This window comes from Salvelinus alpinus, chromosome 33 (genome assembly GCF_045679555.1).
Source record: "Salvelinus alpinus chromosome 33, SLU_Salpinus.1, whole genome shotgun sequence".
NCBI classification, from domain to species: Eukaryota; Metazoa; Chordata; class Actinopteri; order Salmoniformes; family Salmonidae; genus Salvelinus; species Salvelinus alpinus.
In genome coordinates, this window is record NC_092118.1 from 15,190,247 (window position 1) to 15,212,713 (window position 22,467).

General features: G+C 41.2%; 1 protein-coding gene across 1 annotated transcript; it reads left to right on the forward strand.

Moving 5' to 3' along the window:
• Positions 1-254: 254 nt before the first annotated feature.
• Positions 255-21,406, forward strand: LOC139563337 (CTD small phosphatase-like protein 2-B). The gene is made up of 13 exons (XM_071381968.1): positions 255-889; positions 7,997-8,187; positions 11,181-11,319; positions 11,447-11,599; positions 11,867-12,100; positions 12,217-12,310; positions 16,578-16,689; positions 17,124-17,210; positions 17,406-17,468; positions 17,585-17,664; positions 17,943-18,069; positions 18,217-18,312; positions 18,565-21,406. Exons 2-13 carry the CDS (start codon positions 8,020-8,022, stop codon positions 18,628-18,630), a joined length of 1,419 nt encoding a protein of 472 aa, XP_071238069.1. The 5' UTR covers positions 255-889; positions 7,997-8,019; the 3' UTR covers positions 18,631-21,406.
• Positions 21,407-22,467: the final 1,061 nt, after the last annotated feature.

Here is a 22,467-nt window from a genome sequence, read left to right on the forward strand (position 1 = left end):
CATTCGTAAGCGTTATTAGTCTGCATAGAAGACCCCAAAAGATCAAGCAATTGCAAGTAAATACCCGGGAGGGAAGACACCTCGAAAGGAACCACACGCATGGATGCTCGGGGGATTCAGGACCAGGTAACGGTATGTACTGTCAGAGTATCCCTGGTATTGTACTGTTTTTCAAATAAAAGGGGTGTGCGTTCATGTGCACAAGCAAAGGAAACATTGAGTTATATTACGCTGGCCCGGGTTGAACCGGGCAATGGCCCGGCACATTATAGGGCGAAAGCGGGAGGGTGGGGCGCCCTTCTCAAATCAAACAGTAATCTGCGCCGTTTGGTCATGTCAGCATGGTGCATCGTCCAGAAACGTACATCTCTTTTCCATCAAAATGTTGTAATTTTCAAACTAGTTTTCATTGGGAAGGCAGGTAAAGGGTTTTTATCCAAAGCAATCACTTTTGAATGTGAAAACACAAAACTCGACTTAGAATTCGTGCTTAATTAAGTTACTTTTGTTTTGAGCCGACCTCGCTGTCCGCCAGAGCGGGGCACCTGGCTCACGCACGGAAGCAGTCCGGTTCCACAATGAATGCAATCACTTCACCCAAACAAATTCCTCTCACCGGGGTAACCCGGGCCAGATAAACGAACCACCTCATTGACGCCTCTGGCTCAAGCGGTCCTCTGTCATCCGGGTATCTGCCATCGAGAGAGTGTGGGTGAGGAGGCGGGAAATGGCGTCTGTGAGCACATCGCAGTATCAGCTACTAGACCGTTCATAAAAACAGCAAAGCAGAGGAACTAAAAAAACGAAAAAGCAGCTGCTGTCCGCACCGTGGCAGCCAGCAGTGCTTGATCAGTCAACTCGTTTTCTAGATAAGGTGGAGTACTGTAAAGTAAGTAGTGATTATTTCAAGCGTCTTTCAGCATGTGTGAGTGACGTACAAATAAATATTTTCCTTTCTCGCCCCCAAGGCATGGACAAAAACAATCTACAGTAGCTAGCCAGCCAATTTGACCCTATGTCTTGCTACAATCTCGGCCTCCTGGTTTGCTAACATGTAACCATTTCGCAGCGTAAAATTACTGAATGTTTTTGTAAATGTTGGTTTGATTTCTTATACATTTACAACAGTCTTGCCTAACTATTGCCTAAGGCAGCTAATTGACTAGATACATGTTGCCAAGCTAGGTATCTAACTAATCAGCTAGCAAAGTTTGGCTAGTGCTAGCTAATTAAGTTTAGCTAATGTTAGTTAGCTACCTAGTCAAATGTGCCTTTGGACAGAACAAGGGGCTAAATATTGCTTGTCCAGCCTCTCACAATCTACGTTTAAATTCATTAGCTAGATGTTCTAACAGCATAACTAAACAGTTAACATTTCTCAATTGAAAATGGACAGTGAGAAATGGCAGGTACAGTAGCTAGTTATCTAGGTACTGCATTTTTTTACTAGCTAGCAAGCTAGCCGCCACGGCTAGCGGCTAGCTACCGTTAACTAACCTCGCGCCTTGTTTTCGATGTTTGTTACTTGTTAGCAGCTTGCGAACTCGCGTGATGTTTAGCTAGTTAGTTACTATTGGTACCCTGTTTTTACGGCCTTCTACCTGGACACGAGTGGTCGGTAGCAAGCTTTAATTTCCCGCCCACGTTGTGTATGCAAGCCTGGTTAGCGCTGCCCGTCCATGGACATAGCAGAAGTTAGTTGGTTAGGTTAGCTGTGGAACAAGTGCGAAAGCTTAACATGTTTTCTTTTGAATTGTAACCAGCTTCGACCCATTACACGAAGCAATCAGAAACATGTTGAACAGTGACAATTCGATTAACTTGCCAGAAGACTTAAACAAACTTTGTCAAGTTAGCTAACTAGCTATTTCAATGAAGTGTGAGTGGTGTTCCCACTTGCCACTCATGTTGCTAGACCATTCCCTCATATAACCATACCTTCCACATGTTATGTAACGATGCACCGCCACCACCAAACGATTAGTAGTGAGGGCGAATGAATGGGCTGCTGCAGTCACTATGGGTACTCTTTCTAGAGCCCCCAATTAAAGTCCAGGTAGCAATTAGACCAGTAAAAATACATTTGTCATACCCGTGGTATACAGTATGAAAAACCACAGCTTTCAGCCAATCGGCATTCAGGGCAATAATAGCAATAAGGCACCATACCACTAGGGCTGTATCCAGGCACTCCATGTTGTATCGTGCATAAGAACAGCCCATGGCTATGGTATATTGGACATATACTACACGCCCTCATGCCTTGCTGCTTAAATATACATGGGTTTTAACTCTAAAATATCTTTGTTTACAATTTATGCACCCCTCATATAAGGAAAGCCCTGAACGCAAGATTGTAATTTCTATGATTCACTTGGTGGAGGAACATATTGCCTGTAGCCTACTGTACACGGTGGAGGAACATATTGCCTGTAGCCTACTGTACATGGTGGAGGAACATATTGCCTGTAGTCTACTGTACATGGTGGAGGAACATATTGTATGTAGCCTACTGTACATGGTGGAGGAACATATTGCCTGTAGTCTACTGTACATGGTGGAGGGACATATTGCCTGTAGTCTACTGTACATGGTGGAGGAACATATTGTATGTAGCCTACTGTACATGGTGGAGGAACATATTGCCTGTAGTCTACTGTACATGGTGGAGGAACATATTGTATGTAGCCTACTGTACATGGTGGAGGAACATATTGCCTGTAGTCTACTGTACATGGTGGAGGAACATATTGCCTGTAGTCTACTGTACATGGTGGAGGAACATATTGCCTGTAGTCTACTGTACATGGTGAGCTGATAAGTGGCACCTCCACTTTTTAATATGGAAAACTAATTTTCTAAAATATTCACAACATATTGACACAATTACAATCTTTATAGAAGAAATGTAATCAATTATATGTGGAAATATGTATTTCTGTGAATATATTTGCGTGAACTAAACTAAAGCATGTTAGTTTTCAGTGTTATTTAGATGACGTGAGCTAAATCTGTTATAGCTAGCTAACGTTAGCATTGCTCTTTCACTTACCCGCTTGACTTCCATGCTCACTGAAGCCCATGATGATGCTCATGCTCGGCTGGTGCTGCTGCCTGATGCTTTAAAGCCACATTGATGGTAGGTGCACCATCCACTTTGAGAAGCAACTTCTTGCTCAAATACTCCTTCCTTTGTTGATAGCCGTGGAAGTTCTCAGGGATGAAATGTGACCTGCAGAGTAAATGCCCAATTCGCCCAGTTTATTCCCTCACTAATCCCACTTTTTACAAAGTTTTACATTCATCGTGTGACGCTGACCGCGGGCGTTGTGGTATTTTTTTTCTGAGGTCAGTTTATTTTGAGACCTCTAAAAGTTGGGATCGATCAACATTATAATATAACAATTGGTTTAACAGTTTGTAATTTGGGAATGTTTTCTTGGGGTGCTCTAAATCTATATGCATTTCTGGCATTGAGAAATAAGTGCTACACAACCTAAATTGTGCATCTGAGTTTGTGTCATACTAAATTAAAATATTGGAAGTTGCCATATTTCATTATTTTAGGTTGCGGTACCTTCCTTGATGTGGACAATGTGTTACTACATTACACAAGCTCACATTTTGAACACATCATATTGGTGAGTAATGGTGGTTAGGGTTGGTGGTTAATCCAAACTGAATATTAATATTCAGTTTGGATCCCAGATCAACTCAAGATTGGTCTTGACGCAAACAATTTAACTGAACTTTTCACGTACTCCTTGGGAAATTATTAATTTGGTCATACTCTAGGGCAGGGCTATTCAACTGGCCGTTTATCAATTTAGAATGGCCCTTTGATACATTTCTGAACATTCATATGAAAAAAGCAAACCATTTCCAGCAAGAATTTCATTTTTAGTACCAAATGGAGCCCTATATTCAATATTCAATATTCTCCAATGGAAGAAATGTTTTCCTCTAGTCCTGCCCATTAAGTGCTGTCAATTAATATCACCTAACATACCAGTTACAGCCAATCAGCGCTGCTAACAGGGGTACAGGGTCTGTCTGCCCGCCTATCAGTTCTTTCACCACAGATGAGATCACTACACCAGAGAGTGTTTTGTGCTTAACTCGGCTGTGAGTTAAAAAACACTGGACTACCATTAACTTTATCTGATCAACATCCTAGCCTGCAACATTGCTTGTTTTGTAGTCTGCTGAGCATCATGATCTACTTTTACGCAATGATGTCCGATGGCTAAGCAAGGGTAATGCTCTCGAGAGCATTGTGATCTTTGGGAGGAGATGGTTGCTTTTCTCCGGGATTTCCGCCGCAAGAAAGCCAACAAATATCTAGCAAAAATGCATGAGGAGCTCGTATCACGTTTTGTTTTTGTGACATCTTCAATCAATTGAATTGACTTAATTTGGGACTACAGGGGAGGGATGAAACAGCCATTGACATGATTGGTAAAACAGACTTTCAAAATGTTTTTTTCTCTTGATTTAAACTCAAACAAAACCTTCCATTTTCCCTTCACTGCGCAACTATATTCAGCCATTAGTACAAATCACTCCTGTGATGTTGGAGTTTTTAGATTAACTGAAAGCAAACTCATAAAATGTTGTTGTAATGTTAGTCCCTACAGAGGTGGTGCTTTTTTATTAAGGCACCCATTCTCTACTGACGCGGTAGGGAGAGAGACTGCTCTGCAAAAACTAGTCATCTGAGATATACCATGTGTAAAAATAACAAAAGTAGACAGAGAAAATAATGAAGAAATTGAAAATAGGACATAATTTGATGCTGGTCATCTGAGATATGCTATGCATTAAAGGTTTCCTATGTGTAAATAAAAATAAAATGAAGCTATGCATGTAAAACAGACAGGAAAGTAGAAATTAATGAATGTGAATGCGGAAAACTGTTATAACTACAAATGTGTTCCATTATTTAAACAATTTGATGCACTGAATTAGGCTGCTCTTAAAGCACTCAAAATGAACTTCTAGCGACATTTTTATGAAAGTGCTTCATAAGATTATAATATAAATAACCTTTTTCAAATTAGGCCCCGTAAGAATTTAGTTGAATAACCGTGCAGTAGGGTAAACTGAGCCATGATAAAATGAGCCATGATAAAATGAGGTAATACCTGTTTAAATTTAACAACTTACATCACGGTCACACCACTGAGCTGTGTGTGCATGAGGCAATTTCAATGGTTCTCACACATCGTATTTTAAAAAATATATATATTTTTACATTTGTTTTAGAAAGCACTCAAGTATAATGGTGTGTGAGTAGCTAGCATCTAGCTACTGTAGAGGTTGTTTTCTTTGTAGCATCTGTAACAGCTGGTTGTAATTTCAGAAATCTGGGGGCAGTGAAAATGGATAGTCTGTACTATACTTTTCTGAAATATAGCTTTATCCACAACCTTACTTGATGTGTGTATTATATATCCATAGATTTCCTTTGTTCTTAGAAAGAAAGAGAAATAAGGAAATCCTCTTCCCCCAGTGTAGTGTTTCTGGTGCTACCGGCTGCAGTCTTGGGTTGTTGGAAGCTGTGAATGAGTCATGCTTTGAGGTGGTAAAAAATAGGCATGCTATGACTAGAGGAACTGTATGTGTGATTCATCTTCATTGGCTCTTGCATCCTTGCTGAGTTCTGTTGGCAAAATTGAGGCATGCCGTTTCTGCTGCATTGGAAGATTTGCTGGCTCCTTGGATGGTTTATCCCAGGAGTATCAAACTCAATCAGCACATGGGCCATATTGGGGGGGGAAACCACAACAAATTTGCGGGCCAGACATAGCCTATTGTTTGTTTTTTCTGTAGGCTACCGCAATGATCAGTTGGAACTGACACTTGGCATGGCATACCACACCTTTAAACTTTCGGTCCGGTAGATTCGGTCACTGCCATTTAGTGATATGATACAGCATGCTTGTGTGTGTGTGGCAATGCACTGCTGTTTGGCGTGCATCATGTTGGCAGGGCTTCCTGTGACTTGTAGTGCAGTGCATCATGGGCGGTGTGGAAGCGGGCCAAAATGAATTGACACCCCAAATCAGTGCGCCGGCTGGATTCGGTCCACGGGCCTTGTTTGAGCCCTGGCTTAGCCTAACCGAGAGCTAGGTCATTCCTTCATTCGTAAATAATCTTATTTACTGGCTATATTATTATTATCTAGGCGTAAAAAAAATATTGTCTCTGGATTTGAAGCTATTTTTAATCTGATTTGTAGCTAACCTCTCCATTGTGGCATTGCATTGCTCACACTGGCACCCCTGTGCCCATGGGGCTTGCAGTCTTTACAAGGACACTAATGCTGTCATATTACATAAATAGTACCACGTAACATCCCTGTTGTGCTAGTTCAACATCACCGTGACGAAGCAATAGCCGTTAAGACTGTAGTGTTCATTTGGAAATAATCCTCCCTGTGGCTTGTATTGAATAAGTCTGGCTACTTGTCTTGTATCTATGGAAATATTGTTGAAGGCACATACGTTCCCCGAATCCCTGCCCTGTAATCAACTGCTCATTTAATGTGGGTGATAAAAGAAAAAATTGTCCATCACATGTTTTGACAAGGGATGGAAACTTTACATTAGTGACTGAAAAAAGGGATGTTGTGTTCACATTCCTCCAGGTTTATCTGAGAAGTAAATGGACTTTGTTATATTAGGATCTGTTGAGAAAGTGTGTTCACTGTTTAGGCCAGGTGCCATGGTAATGTAATGCAGATGTAGTGAAGCAGTGGGTTTCTCTGCAGTGCAATGGGAGTGGTGGATAGAGAGGGCTGTGTGTCCACTGTCTGGCATGGTGCCTGATAGGTCCTGGACATGTCTGAACACATTTTCAGACAGTTATGTAATGTAGGATGCTGACCAAAACTTGCTTTGCAAAATGCACTTTATAATTTCCTCGATCTTGCACGCGTCAATGGGTGTCTGTGTAGCCAAGTGCGAAAATAGAACCTGGTTCTATTTTAGATGCGTGAAGTGCTGCAAGTACCGCCTCTCCCATCTCCTCATTGGTGTTTAGGAGCATACTAACCCACGTGGGTGAATTGAAAGAAAAATGAGGTTCACACTCCACTCGGTTGTAGTAATGCACCTTAATAAAGTTGCCATATAAAATCCACAGAGAAATTAACAAGGAGTGATGAATCAAAGAAAACAAATTAACGTGGTTTCCCCTTTTTATCTGTGGAAAAATTGTTGGGGGAAGAGAACCTACGGTTATTACTCACAATGGGTGAAATTCTACAAAGATCCAGCAAAAAAGACCATGAACATTTCAAGTAAAATAACCCACTGTTTATCTCCCAGGACGATAAGCTAGCTAAATGTCCATGCATGTTTCGACCTGTCCCCAAATTTAATATAGTTGGTTTTGATATTGAACCTGTCTGGTGGGAATAGTTCAAAATCAACATGTGCAGAGCTGGTTTGGTCAGCATGTAAGAGTAAGTACGGGGGGGGGGGGGGGGGGGGGTTGTGCTCTTTGAGAGAAGAGAGCTGTGGTTACTTACAGTAAATCACTTTCCTTGTGCATGTTTTTTTCGTTAATGAAAACCATAGGTCCATCTTATCTCTAATGTCCTCATACTTTTTGATCAATTTGTCCCGTCCGTTGTTAGATAAACACATTCACTGAAATAGTCTTGAGTACTCAGTTGTCGGGTCGTGTGATGGGTCTTTGGCTCTCTGAGGCAGCGATGATGTACTGTGATGCAGAGGAAATGGTGTCTTGAATGCAACCAGATGTTAGCAGCAGTACTTTTTCTGCTGGTGTTTTTGTTCACTGAGGGTTTTCAAATCACCAGCTTGTCCACGCCTTTTTAGCTGTTAGGCTGTATGTTATGTGAACGTATGAAGAGGGGCAAAATCGGGTCTTGCACTAAGTTTTTTCCCCTTTCTCTCTCTTCCCACCCAATCTCCCCCCATTTGTCCGCTTTTGCCCATCAACCCGCTTTGCCCTGTTTGTCCTCCAGTCTTACATGTGGCGCTTAAAACAATGAGGCTGAGAATGCGGAAGGCATCTCAGCAGTCGAGCCCTGCCCATGCGCCCCGCCCATCCCGGACCAAGCGGAGGCATTCAGAAGTGGAGGAGTGCACGCCGACAGGTGGCGGGAGAGGCCTGCTGTCCACCATTAAGAAATTAATCAGAGGAAATGCTGTCAAGGTGAGCCGTCTCTCTGTTATCTGTCTCCGAAATGGCATTCTATTCCCTATATAGTACACTACTTTTGACCAGTGCCCTGTGAGTCTTGGTCAAAAGTAGGGCACTAGATAGTGAATAGGGTGCCATCTCGCGATGGTAATATTCAGCCCTCCAACATTTCACAGCTGTTTGATCACTAAAGTTACATGCAGTCCTTAGCTTAACATCTTAGCAACGTGTTATGTAAGCAGCACCTTTTTGCACCCCACACACACCCCCTAGACCTTTATTTAGCCCCTGTCCAGATTTAAGAAGTAAAGTCTGTTTCATTACCCCCAGTGTCATGTTTCCCTAGAAATGCATGGTGGATTGCAGCAGGTTGTTTTAGAACTCCAGCAGTGTTCTAATTTTAGAGGTGGCTCTAGAGATTGTAGAAGGATAGTAGGTAGTGGGGCTGTACGGTTTGGGGGGGCCAGATATAGTAATTGCGATTATTATTTTTATATATATATATATATATATATATATATATATATATATATATATATAATTTTTTTTGGGGGGGTGAAAACTTGGTAATTCCATCAGACATGTTTAAAACACGTTTCTGGATAGAAAACAACATTTCTAAAATGAGATCATGAGTTAATACACACTGTGCTAAATGAATACAAAACCAAATTAAGCAAATATTTTCCAACATTGTTATACATATGATGATAGGATTACTACACCTACATATTAACAAACCTAATTTAACATGCTCATCAAACTATAGCAGGGTTCCCCAACTGGTGGGTCAGATTTGGCTTGCAGGTGGTTTCATTTGTTTTCTGAGCCCCATTGCCCCCATTGTTAGACATAATAGACTGTAAAAACACCAGGAAATCAGCTGCAAGTGATTTTAATTTAGGAAATATTTTCTCAAGTATTCCCACGCATGGTAGAGCGATGTGAAGGTATACAAATGTAAACAGTTGAAATTATGTTTTTGTCATATTATATATTTTTGGAGCTTATTGCAGTCAATTTGCAGCCTACAAGTTATTTGTAATTATGTTCTTGCCCCCTGACCACCCACTGAAGAAAAAATTGTCCTGTGGCTGAATCTAGTTGCTGATCCTTGAAATATAGTGTGCTATAAGTGTAGCATGTTGTTCATTTAACCAATGAATAACATGAGTTCCTATTTTACCATGGAGTTCCATAAGTTAATTATTTAAAGCTAAGTTCATTATTTATTCAGCCAGCCATAAGCTGCAGATGGAATAGGAAGCTTATGATTGTATTTATGTATAAGTAGGCTGAAACATAAGTCAAAGTTCATTTAAAAACATGTAACCTACCAATTTACAAGGTGCAGTCTGGTCCAGTCATTCAACGCGATGGCCTTCACCATGTGTGATCGTTATGCACCCTTAATGCTCCTCGTTCAGGCCTCGAGCGGCTAAAGCTTCTCTTAACCCCAGAGCTATGTTTTTTTTCTTGTGATCTCTGGGGAAGTAGCCTATAATGTTTGCAAGCACGGACCTTTCAGTTGAAACTTCTTATCAATAAAATGTAGCCTACTGTCAAACTAATGTAGGGCTTGGTTGTTATTATTAGTGATGGGGGGGGATAATTACATATTGGGTTATTTGTAACGCTATATCAAATTGTTTTGACTTTTACAATATTATTTTTGCTCTAGTTGGCTGTACTTGCACAAACTCCAGTATTTTCCTTTCATAGCTCGTTCGACATCTTTTTAAACAATTTTAGTTTTTCAGCACTTTTATTTCCTTGATGGCTCAACTCGTTTTCACATGGCTCTCTTATCCCTCTGCAGCAGACATATGGTAAGCAATATGTTTGGAACATTGAATCGCAATAAAATCAGTGTCGAATCACAATACATATCGTATCGACACCTAAGTAGAGCGATATCGCGTTGAGAGGTCCCTGGCAATTCCCATCCCTTTGTTGTAATAGACCAAAGACAGGCCTATGTTGTAGTCATGTAATAATCATGTGAGCTCTGTTTCAACTTATCCCTTAATTTCGCTATACAGCGTTGGGATGGTGACTTGAGAGATGGAATCTTGTGTCCTGTCCAGCTTGTTTATCCTCTTAAAAAAATTAAATAATAATCTTTGCTGACTAAATGTGAACCATTTCTTTGGCTGGGTGATAGCCTCTGGGTGATTTCTATGTGTCCTGCGGGATGTTTTTTCGTAGGGCGTTACCCTCGTCAATTCCTGTTTAACGTAGGTGGCTAGCTGTGGCTGAGGGGCTTTGCTGCTTTCGGGCGCTTTTTGCCCCACCATGCAATCGTCGTGAAGTAGGGGATGGTTCTTCAAAAGATTGAATGCATTTTTTGTGTTGTCGCTACAACTCTGAGGCACTTTTTGCCCCACATGCATTTGGTTGACACCGGTTATCTGTAGCTGGAATACTGCCATGCCACTGAAGATGCGCCCTTTGGCACCAAATCGCTGTTCTGAGGTAAAGACCTTTCTCTCCTCACCAGCATCTAACTGTGTGCTCTGTGGGATGCTTATGATTAGCCAACATGCCTTACAGAGAGTGAGAGTCCGCTTGTGATTGGTCAGCATCCTCTGTGCATGTAGAGAGTGAATGGAGTCTAGAGAATCTTTTTGGAGAAGGTACCGTAGTCTAGAGTCAAAGAAAGTAGAGAATCGCAGCCTCTTGTGATATGGATATTGCACATCAATATCGCAATTTCTACCTGAATTCGATTAATCGTGCAGCCCAGGTAGGTAGCTAGGGTTGGCTGAAACAATATTTCAGGAGAGAAATGATCCCCCTGGGAAGGCATATGGGTCTTTGTCTTGGAACATTGTCACTTGGCATACTATTAGTCCATTGTACATCCAACCAGATATGAGTCAGAATTCCTTTGGCCTTCTGCTAGTGGGTAGATTCCAAATTAAATGTTGAACACTAAGATTTTTTTTGAATTTGCTTTGTTCTAAAGTTATACTCCTGTGTTTCTACTTGTGTTTCTACTTAAGGTAGAGCAGGAGAACCCAGCAAAGAAGACACGGCTCACCTGCGACGTAGACGACAACCTGATCTCTTCCACACCACAAGGCGGCGATGCCCCCAGGAGGACAATCTCCAGGGTTAGCAGGAGAAACTCGGTCAACGGGGGTGAGTTTGGAAAGAGTGAAACGTTATTCTGTTCAGTAGTCATACCTTCCACACCAACAAGCCTTTGCATGCCTTGATAAAGCGATATATCATGTTGTTCTTACCTGCTCCTCACCCTAAACCACAGAAGCGACAAACCATGACACGAGTAGTAAGCCTGTGAAGCCCAATGGGAAGCTGGAGGAGGCGGCAGAGACCTTGACCAGTCCGCCTAGAACCACACTCCTGGGAACCATCTTCTCTCCAGTCTTCAACTTCTTCTCACCAGCAAATAAAAATGGTAATACCCCAAAATGATGCTAGGTCGAAGAGTGCCAACTACTCTGCAGAAACTTGACTTAAAGTATGTTAGATTGGCCTACATTGTTCCATATTTGTCTCTACTCCCTGCACTGATAAATGGCCTACTATATTACCTCAGTCTTCATTCAATCTTGTATGATGCTCATTTATGTTATTGTATTTTATATATTGTGGTCAAATCTAACTTGCCTGCAGAACTACGGTAATAAGTAGTATAAATATAGTAATCTAATGTAATTTTCAGCCACGTCAGGTTCGGACTCCCCAGACCAGGCATTGGAGGCTGAGGAGATCGTCAAGCAGCTGGACATGGAGACAGTGGAGGAGACCCCCACCTGCACTGCCACCTCCACCGAGGAAGTGTGTACGACTATGCCCATTTACTCCAGCAACATGCTGCCCCCCATGCGGCCCCCACACACTCCAGAAGTGCCCATCGAGGAAGAGGAGGTCGTCACAGACATGCCTCCTCTCACAGGTAGCTGGAGATAAAGAAATGTCTTCTTGGTGTAGAGTCCATGTCATTATGGACAAGGATCATGCTCACTTCTCTCCTGCCCATTTCTCTTGGTCTCCTCCTTCCTATCCTCTCAGCCCCAGACGCCCCTCCAGAAGGAGGCTATGTGGAGGCACAGCCTACAGCCCGTGCAGAGGGGACATACGAGGAGGACTGGGAGGTCTTTGACCCGTAAGTACAAATCTGCTCCCTCTATGCAAAATATTCCAGCCTTAGTTAAGGCCAAAATATGAATGTTTAGAATTAATTTTGATCTTGTGAATATAAAAAAGGAAAATGTACTGAACAAAAATATTGACTCAACATGCAACAATTTCAAAGCGTTACAGTTCATATAAGGAAATAAGTCAATTGAAATTAATTCATTAGGCCATAATCTATGGATTTCACATGACTAGGAATACAGACATGCAACTGTTAGTCACAGAAAACCAAATAAATAGTATTTGCCTCATGCAGCGCGACACATGTACTTTGCATAGAGTTGATCAGGCTGTTGATTGTGGCCGGTTGTCCCACTCCTCTTCAATGATTGTGTGAAGTTTCTGGATATTGGCTGGAACTGGAACACGCTGTCATACATGACAATCCAGAGCATCCCAAACATGCTCAATGGGTGAGTATGCAGGCCATGGAAGAACTGGGATGTGAATTCTGCTCTAACATGAGGTGATGGCATCGGCTGAATGGCACGACAATGGGCCTCAGGATCTTGTCACGGTGTCTACAGTGCATTCGGAATGCATTCAGACCCCTTCCCTTTTTCCACATTTTGTTACGTTACAGCATTCTAAAATGGATTTAGTTTTAAAAAGTTCCTCATTAATCTACATACAATAACTCATAATGACAAAGCGAAAACAGGTTTTTAGATATTTTTGCAAATGTATTACAAATTTTTAAAAACATACCATATTTACATAAGTATTCAGACCTTTTGCTATGAGACTGAAAATTGTGCTCTCGTACATTCTGTTTCCATTTAACATCCTTGTTGTTTCTACAACTTGATTGGAGTGCTCTGGTGGTATATTAAATTGGTTGGACATGATATGGAAAGGCCCACACCTGTCTATGTCAGAGCAAATCCCAAGCCATGAGGTTGAAGGAATTGTCCGTAGAGCTCCAAGACAGGATTGTGTTGAGACACAGATCTGGGGAAAGGTAGCAAAAAATGTCTACAGCATTGAAGGTCCCCAAGAGCACAGTGGCCTCCATCATTCTTAAATGGAAGAAGTTTGGAACCACCAAGACTCTTCCTAGAGCTGGCTGCCCTGCCAAACTGAGCAATCGGTGGAGAAGGGCCTTGGTCAGGGAGGTGACCAAGAAACCATGGTCATTCTGACAGACTTCCTCTGTGGAGATGGTTGTCCTTCTGGAAGGTTCTCCCATCTCTGCAGCACTCCAAAAATCAGGCCTTTATGGTAGTGGCCAGACAGAAGCCACTCTTCAGTAAAAGACATATGACAGCCCGCTTGGAGTTTTCCAAACAGCACCTAAAGGATTCTCAGACCATTAGAAACAAAATTCTCTGCTCTGATGAAACCAATATTGAACTCTTTGGCCTGAATGCCAAGTGTCACGTCTGGAGTAAACCTGGCACCATCCTTACGCTGTAGCATGGTGGTGGCAACATCATGCTGTGGGAATGCTTTTCACCGGCAGGGACTGGGAGACTAGTCAGGATTGAGGGAAAGGTGAACGGAGCAATGTGCAGAGAGCTCTTTGATGAAAACCTGCTCAGGACCTCAGACTGGGGCGAAGGTTCACCTTCCAACAGGACAACGACCCTAAGCACACAGCCAAGACAACACAGGAGTGGCTTCAAGACAAGTCTCTGAATATCCTTGAGTGGCCCAGCCAGACCCCGGACTTGAACCCGATCGAACATCTCTGGAGAGACCTGAAAATAGTGTGCAGTGACGCTCCCCATCCAACCATCCAATCCTCGAGAGGATCTGCAGAGAAGAATGTGAGAAACTCCCCAAGAACAGGTGTGTGTGAAGCTTGTAGCGTCATACCCAAGAAGGCCGAAGGTGCTTCAACCAAGTTCTGAGTAAAGGGTCTGAATACTTCTGTTAATGTAATCCATTTTAGAAGGCTGTAACGTAACAAAATGTGGAAAAAGTCAAGGTGTCTGAATACTTTCCGACTGCACCATATGTGCATATTACATCCGGCCGTGATGGGAGTCCCAGAGGGCGGCGCATAATTGGCCCAGAGTTGTCCTGGATTGGCTGTCATTGTAATTAAGAATTTGTTCTGAACTGACTTGTCTACTTAAATAAAGGATAAATGAAAGTGCATTCATATTGCCATTGATAAAAATGCAATTGTCTTAGTTGTCAACATTGTTTACTAAGGACATCGGCAAACTGCTCGCCCACACAACGCCATACATGTGGTCTGCTGTTGAGGCCGGTTGGACGTTTTGCAAATTCTCTAAAACAATGTTGGAGACAGTTTATGGTAGAGAAATTAACATGAAATTCTGGCAACAGCTCTGGTGGACATACAGTTGAAGTCGGAAGTTTACATAGACTTAGTTTGGAGTCATTAACTCGTTTTTCAACCACTCCACAAATTTCTTGTTAACAAACTATAGTTTTGGCAAGTCGGTTAGGACATCTACTTTGTGCATGACACAAGTAATTTTTCCAACAATTGTTTAGACCGAGATTATTTCACTTACAATTCACTGTTTCACAATTCCAGTGGGTCAGAAGTTTACATACACTAAGTTGACTGTGCCTTTAAACAGCTTGGAAAATTCCAGAAAATGATGTCATGGCTTTGGAAGCTTCTGATAGGCTAATTGACATAATTTGAGTCAATTGGAGGTGAACCTGTGGATGTATTTCAAGGCTACAGTCAAACTCGGTGCCTCTTTGCTTGACATCATGGGAAAATCAAAAGAAATCAGCCTAGGCCTCAGAAAAAAAAATTGTAGATCTCGACAAGTCTGGTTCATCCTTGGGAGCAATTTCCAAATGCCTGAAGGTACCACGTTCATCTGTACAAACAATAGTACGCAAGTATAAACACCATGGGACCACGCAGCCGTCATACCGCTCAGGAAGGAGATGTGTTCTGTCTGCTAGAGATGAACGTACTTTGGTGTGAAAAGTGCAAATCAATCCCAGGACAACAGCAAAGGACCTTGTGAAGATGCTGGAGGAAACCGGTACAAAAGTATCTATATCCACAGTAAAACGAGTCCTATATCGACATAACCTGAAAGGCTGCTCAGCAAGGAAGATGCCAGTGCTCCAAAACCGCCATGAAAAAGCCAGACTAGGATTTGCAACTACACATGGGGACAAAGATTGTACTTTTTGGAGAAACGTCCTCTGGTCTGATGAAACAAAAATCATCAGCATCATGTTGTGGTGCTTTGCTGCAGGAGGGACTGGTGCACTTCACAAAATAGATGGTATCATAAGGTGGGGAAATGATGTGGATATATTGAAGCAACATCTCAAGACATCAGTCAGGAAGTTAAAGCTTGGTCGCAAATGGGCCCAAGCATACTTCCAAAGTTGTGGCAAAATGGCTACGGGCAACAAAGTCAAGGTATTGGAGTGGCCATCAAAGCTTTGACCTCAATCCCATAGAACATTTGTGGTCAGAACTGAAAAAGCTTGTGCGATCAAGGAGGCCTACAAACCTGACTCAGTTACACCGGCTCTGTCAGGAGGAATGGGCCAAAATTCACCCAACTTATTGTGGGAAGCTTGTGGAAGGCTACTTCGAAATGTTTGACCCAAGTTAAACAATTTTAAAGGCAATGCTACCAAATACTAATTGAGTGTGTGAACTTCTGACCCACTGGGAATGTGATGAAAGAAATTAAAGCTGAAATAAATCATTCTCTGCTATTATTCTGACATTTCACATTCTTAAAATAAAGTGATCCTAACTGACCTAAAACAGGACATTTTTACTAGGATTAAATGTCAGGAATTGTGAAACTGTGTAAATGTATTTGGCTAAGGTGTATGTAAACTTCCGACTTCAACTGTACCTGCAGTCAGCATGCCAATTGCACAATTCCTTAACTTGAGACATCTGTGGCATTGTTGTGGCAACTGCACATTTTAGAGTTGCTTTTTGTCCCCAGCACAAGGTGCACATGTGTAATGATCATGTTTAATCAGCTTCTTGATATGCCACACTTGTCAGGTGGATGGATTATCTTGGCAAAGAAATGCTCACTAACAGGGATGTAAACAAATTTGTGCTCAACTTGAGTATTAAGCTTTTTGTGCTCATGGAATTTTTCTGGGATCTTTTATTTCAGCTCATGAAACATGGGACCAACATTTTACATGTTGCGTTTATATTTTTGTTCAGTGAAGTTTCTTTTCTTTTTTTTGTGTGTGATTTCATTTGAAAGTCCTGTATTTACCTTTGAATGGTTTGATTTGGGTTTGTCCAGGTATTTCTTCATCAAGCATGTACCTCCACTGACTGAGGAACAGCTGACCAGGAAGCCTGCCCTCCCACTAAAGACCCGCAGTACACCAGAGTTCTCTCTGGTTCTCGACCTGGTGAGTGATGATTACATGGTGCTCTTCAATCCGACATCTGCATTGGCCGTGCAGTTTTTACAGTGATACGGCCTCTGCAGATGTCAGGGCATTCATACTTCTTGCGCTTCCCAGAGCAGCTCAGAGCTTTTGAGCAAGCTGTTGTGAAGGAAGTGAGTTTGTTTATACAGGACGGACCCCCCCTACCTGCCGTCAACCAATCATGTCAATGCGAAGCTATACGGAGCCCTCGGCATTGTTCCAAAATTTGGGAGGGTCAATTTGGCCTCTACATGCCTCCGGAGGCTCTGCAATTGTCACATCCTCCGTATGGAGCCTCCGACCACATATTTCGGGTCAAACATATATTTATTTTTATTGTAAATGGTACATCCACTTAACGGGTATTGTTATGGTGGTTTGCAACTTACAACTATTTTTGTGATTCCTACCAGGATGAGACATTGGTGCACTGTAGCTTGAATGAGCTGGACGATGCAGCACTTACCTTCCCGGTACTGTTTCAAGATGTAATTTACCAGGTATACAGAAGATATTGAGGCGTTTCTGTTTTAAATGGGACATAATTAAGCATATTACTTTTCCACCAGAGGGTGCTAAAGCTTTGCCATTGTAGACAGCCACAGGTGAAAGTCGGAAATGCAGAATCAGTTTCTAGGAGAAACGGAGGCCTCTGAATACTTTGTACAAATAACTGATACTTTGCTTGTCTGCAGGTGTATGTGCGTTTAAGGCCGTTCTTCAGAGAGTTCCTGGAGCGCACGTCTGAAATCTATGAGGTAAACTGGGCTTCCTTTTCTCCTATTTAATTGTAACAGTATATGGAAAGAGTACAGTTACTTGCATTAAGCTACTCGGAAATGAGAAACGTATTCAGTTGTCTTTTCCTCGTTAGATCATTCTCTTCACTGCCTCAAAGAAGGTTTATGCAGACAAGTTGCTCAACATCTTGGATCCCAAGAAACAGTTGGTTAGGTAAGTTAAATGTTTATTTCTACCCCTTCCTTAATTTAGATGCATTGGAAGTCCTAATATGTTGTAACAGCTGTGTTTTTGTAATAGAATACCAAGCCTTAGCTTTGACATGCATGTATAGTGTTCTGTTTGTATGAGATTGCAGTTGCTGTGTCTGTTGATTGTGGTTTTGAGGCTGTTCAGTTGTTCAGTTGTCAACATTGTTGTTTTGACTGAATTATTCATAAACAGACCTTTAGACTTAACGATTTATTTATTTTCCTCTCCACCAACCATAGACACAGGTTATTTCGTGAGCATTGTGTCTGCGTACAAGGGAACTACATCAAGGACCTGAACATCCTTGGAAGAGACCTGTCCAAGACCGTCATCATTGACAATTCACCACAAGCCTTTGCATATCAGGTGAGCCTTTCAGCCCCAAGTGACATCTGTAGCCCAACCTAGCACAGCATAATTAAGCCTATTGTTTGCATTTTAAATGATATTCACAGAATTGATATATGCTGTTGTACAATCCAATACAGAGTATACCTTCCTGTATCCCTACAGCTTTCCAATGGGATTCCCATTGAGAGCTGGTTCATGGACAAAAATGACAACGAACTCCTGAAGCTTGTCCCGTTCTTGGAGAAGCTTGTTGAGCTGGTACATACAAGCTACATTTGACGTGTTTTACTAATGCTTGGATAGTAATCATTTGTTTATTTCTAAGTAATACATGCTTGAGCTGTCATTGACATGTGCTTTGCGATGCCCCCAACATTCATTTTTAGTAGCCCGCTACCAAAGTCTTTTACAAAAGGAAATGGTCTCGCCACTACAGAGAAATCATCTCTTTAAATCATTGGTTTAGGTTCATATCACTGGTATTAATATAGTCTGTCTCCTGTGCTCCAGAACGAGGATGTGAGGCCACATGTTCGAGAACGGTTTCGTCTGCACGAGCTTCTTCCCCCAGACTGATCCCTGGAATAGACGGACAGAAGAGATAACGAATGATTGAATAAACCAACACAGACATGTAAAAAGCCCTCTTTGGATTACAACATTGCCATTACTGTTTAAGGTTTCACTTTTTCTCTTTTTACCCCACATAGTTTTTTTTTCTTTCATTGATAACGACAATGCAAAGTAAAAATTGAAGCAACATCTGGTTAAAAATGATTTACAAAGCCACATGTTTAGATCACATTACTGTGGGCAAGATCAAGAAGGCTCCTCCTTTTGACTGGCTTTTTTTCAGTAGCAGTTTCTTTCTCCCTGCTTCCTATCGGAGGGGCCAAGGTGCTGTCTGTCTGGTTGGACTGAATGTGTTAGCTGACAGAGAAGAGGATTATACTTGCTCCCTTTGGTGCTTTCATGGGACTGTTGACAGTGACACTCATTGGCTACAGACCAATTTGAACAGGAATGGCCAGTAAAGTGTGTGTGTTTTGTGTGTGGGTACATAGCTTATCTTTTCTTTCCAGCTTGGGGTTTTTACAAACTTTTTACCAGTAGCCTATAGGATCTCATTATGCATTCCTCTAGCTGAATTTCTTTGTTTTGTAGACACTCGTTGTAACCGCAATGTGTTATTTTACCCCATTTCACAATGTTGCATTTGCTTTTTTCTGCCTATGTTTTATGTAGGTGTTCTCCAAGGCTGTTGATTGGAAAATAACATTGATGTTATGGTAGGATATCCCCATGCTATGTCAAATCAAATTGAACAAATTCACAGCTTCCTGTATAATTTGTACTTCTGTTTAAACAATAGTTGGCTTTGTTTGAATTAATAGGACACTTTGCCAATAATCAATCAATTAGTATAACGTTCAAGAAATTTGCATCAAGGGACAGACAGTTCGTTTGACTAAATGTTCCCCGCTTCTCAAGTGACGTGTTGACATTTTTCTTTTATAGTAACATTTTTATTTGTCATTCATATCTTTCAATGTATTTTTACTCAACCAGGGTTTTATTTTTATGGATATGTCTAGTATTGAATTATAACTAATGTAGATTTCACCCCTGTCTGTTACTGGGGGCATATGGATGGATGGATGGATGGATGGATGGATAGATGGCTGGGTCCTGAAACAGCCCAAAATGTAGCACCACCAGCATATAAACAGCAAGCCTCGGCACTGTGGTATAAACCCAACCTGCCTAGTAGGTTTTTTTTGTTTTAGGAATTGGTTTTATTATATGGCTTTAAAGCCTTTTTAAATGCAGTAGAAAGAAGCAGCGTTTTTGGAGAACCTTCGTTATGAATGTCTGGATGTTTCTGCCCAGACTTGGGAGAGTTGTAGAGAAATATACCATGATGCATTGTCAGATATTGTACCTAGTACTTGTTATTTCATGTGGCCTAACCAGATCATAGACACTTTATTGATGATAAACTGTAAGGAAAAAATTACACCTAAAATGGTTACCGTTCCATGTCCATTTGGCCCTTTTGTTGATATTATGGACTTGTACATTAGCTGGTCATGTATATGGTGCCATAAAAACCTCCTTCCTAACATGATCAAACATCGCCACCCATGTCATCTTTTTTTCTCTCTCTCGTTGGAAGTGTTTATAAGTCGGAGACAATCAACCCTCGAATATCAAAACACTCAAATTGGAAAGGAAATTCTGGTCCGTTTGCTCTATTTTTGTTCTAAATTGAATTGTGCCATGCGAACAAAGTTGTTAGGTGAATCCAACTGTGCCCTATCCCAGCTAATCATGCATGTCATTTTGCCAAACATCTGAAGGACTGAGGGTAAAAACCCTGTAGAATACCAGTCCTTTTAGCCTGCTCTCTCATTGCCTTTCTGGAAATCATCGCCCTATAAAACTGAACTGACAGATGAGTTACACTACAGGGCAGATATTTGTTTTTAGATTTTTTTGCCGACCCTAAATATTTCCAGACTATGAATGTAATTTTTTCCCACACTTGATCCCAAAATGGGGGGCAATTAACAAATCAAAAGTCCATGATCCAAAGGATCTATCAATTTCTTAGATTTTTGCTGCTTTGAACGCGCACAACGAGTAATTTTTCCCCGCCATTTATATAATAATAATAATAAAAATATATATAAATAATGAACACCCTATTCTATAGCATTTTCAAATATGCAACCCTATCCGTACCCACATTAGCGGTTGGTTGAGAGTTGGCCCCATAAGCCTGACATGGCCCCTAGGAGGATGAACCTGCTCCTTAAAGGGGGCCTGGCACTTTTCTATCAAGGGAGAGCTTACTTTATAATTGTTTAAGGATGGGCTATTTGACATGTACATCCAGTTCATTTTTATGTGAATTCTACCTGTTTTATTGTACAATGGAAATTGTACAATACATGCAGCTTTGCGTTAAAGGAAAATCTTTTTGTATTTTTTATTTCAAAAGGCATGTCATCTACTTTTTAAATGTATTCATTAAGATTTAACTTTACATCAGAGGGAGTGTTTTTCTTACAAATATCTGTGTATGTTTAGTTAGGGCAGTGTCACTGAACTGTTAGAAACCTAGCATGTATGTACAGAATCTTGTTTTGTGGGGAAGTCCTGAATTAAATTTTAATCTTGGCACTTTTTCTGCAGAAAAGAGCAACTGTGGTAATGAACTTTTTTCAATTTCCGTTAAGGTGTATTTAAAATGTATTTTTAAATGCTTAAAATTACATCTTTGTTAACCATGTTGTAAAATGTACATACCAAATTGCATTGAAGTATTGAACAAAGTTTTAAAGTTAAACCATCCAGCATGCTGTTTTTCTTTCCTATTGAACATGGTATTGTAACTCTTGTAGTTTATTTACACTTGACTTTCTCTAGATCAGGGTTTCACAAACTCCTTGGGATCCCCTGGGTGGAAGTTTGGTTTTTGCCCTAGCACTACACAGCTGATTAAAATCTTCAACGCTTGATGAGTTTTAAAAAATCAGCTGTGTGGCGCGAGGGCAAGAATAAAATGTGGGGCCCCGTGACTGAGTTTGGGGAAACCCTAATCTAGATATGGGGTATTCAACTCTTACCCTATGAGGTCTGGAGCTGGTTTTCTGTTCTACCTGATAATTAATTGCATCTGGTGTTCCTGGTCTAAATCAGTCCCAGATTAGGGGGTAACAATGGGAAAAATGCAATGGAACTTGCTTTGTGTTGAGTTAGAGGGCTCTAGATTCTCCATTAATTTTACTGAGAAAGGAAGATATTTTTTGGGGGGGTGGACAGGTGCGGGTAGGCAGGCCTACTGGTTTCCAGTTAAAACACTGAGCCACTCTTGAACATATAGTTCCTTATCCTATTTGAGCCTAAATCAAACACCAGACTAAATAGCCTACTTAAAACCTACGGGATCGGTATCCCTAAACCGGGATGATTGTTGCTCAATATGCGATAATGTGACTAGAAAATGTTGTATACAACAGACAACTTTCGGGGACATAGACATGTCTTATATGGGCAGAAAACTTAAATTATTGTTAATCTAACTGCAGTCCAATTTTACAAAAAAAGTAACATGCTATTGTTTTAGAATAGTACAAAACACTTATCATTGCAGCTGGTTTGATACATTAACCTCTGAAGGTAAATAATGTACTTAAATCAGAGCAAGATTACTGAATGTGTCATCCTGAGGGTCCCAGAGCTGGGAATTGGGTTTACAGTTTGACCCCATCCCCTCCCTCCCGCCCATCTAGATGTGTGAAAGTTAGTGTCTTTTTTGTAGGGAAGCTAATGATCCATGTATGACTTCCTGGAAGTATGTAAATGTAAAATGTTTAGTACCATAGCATTTTTGTATGTTCTTTAGTT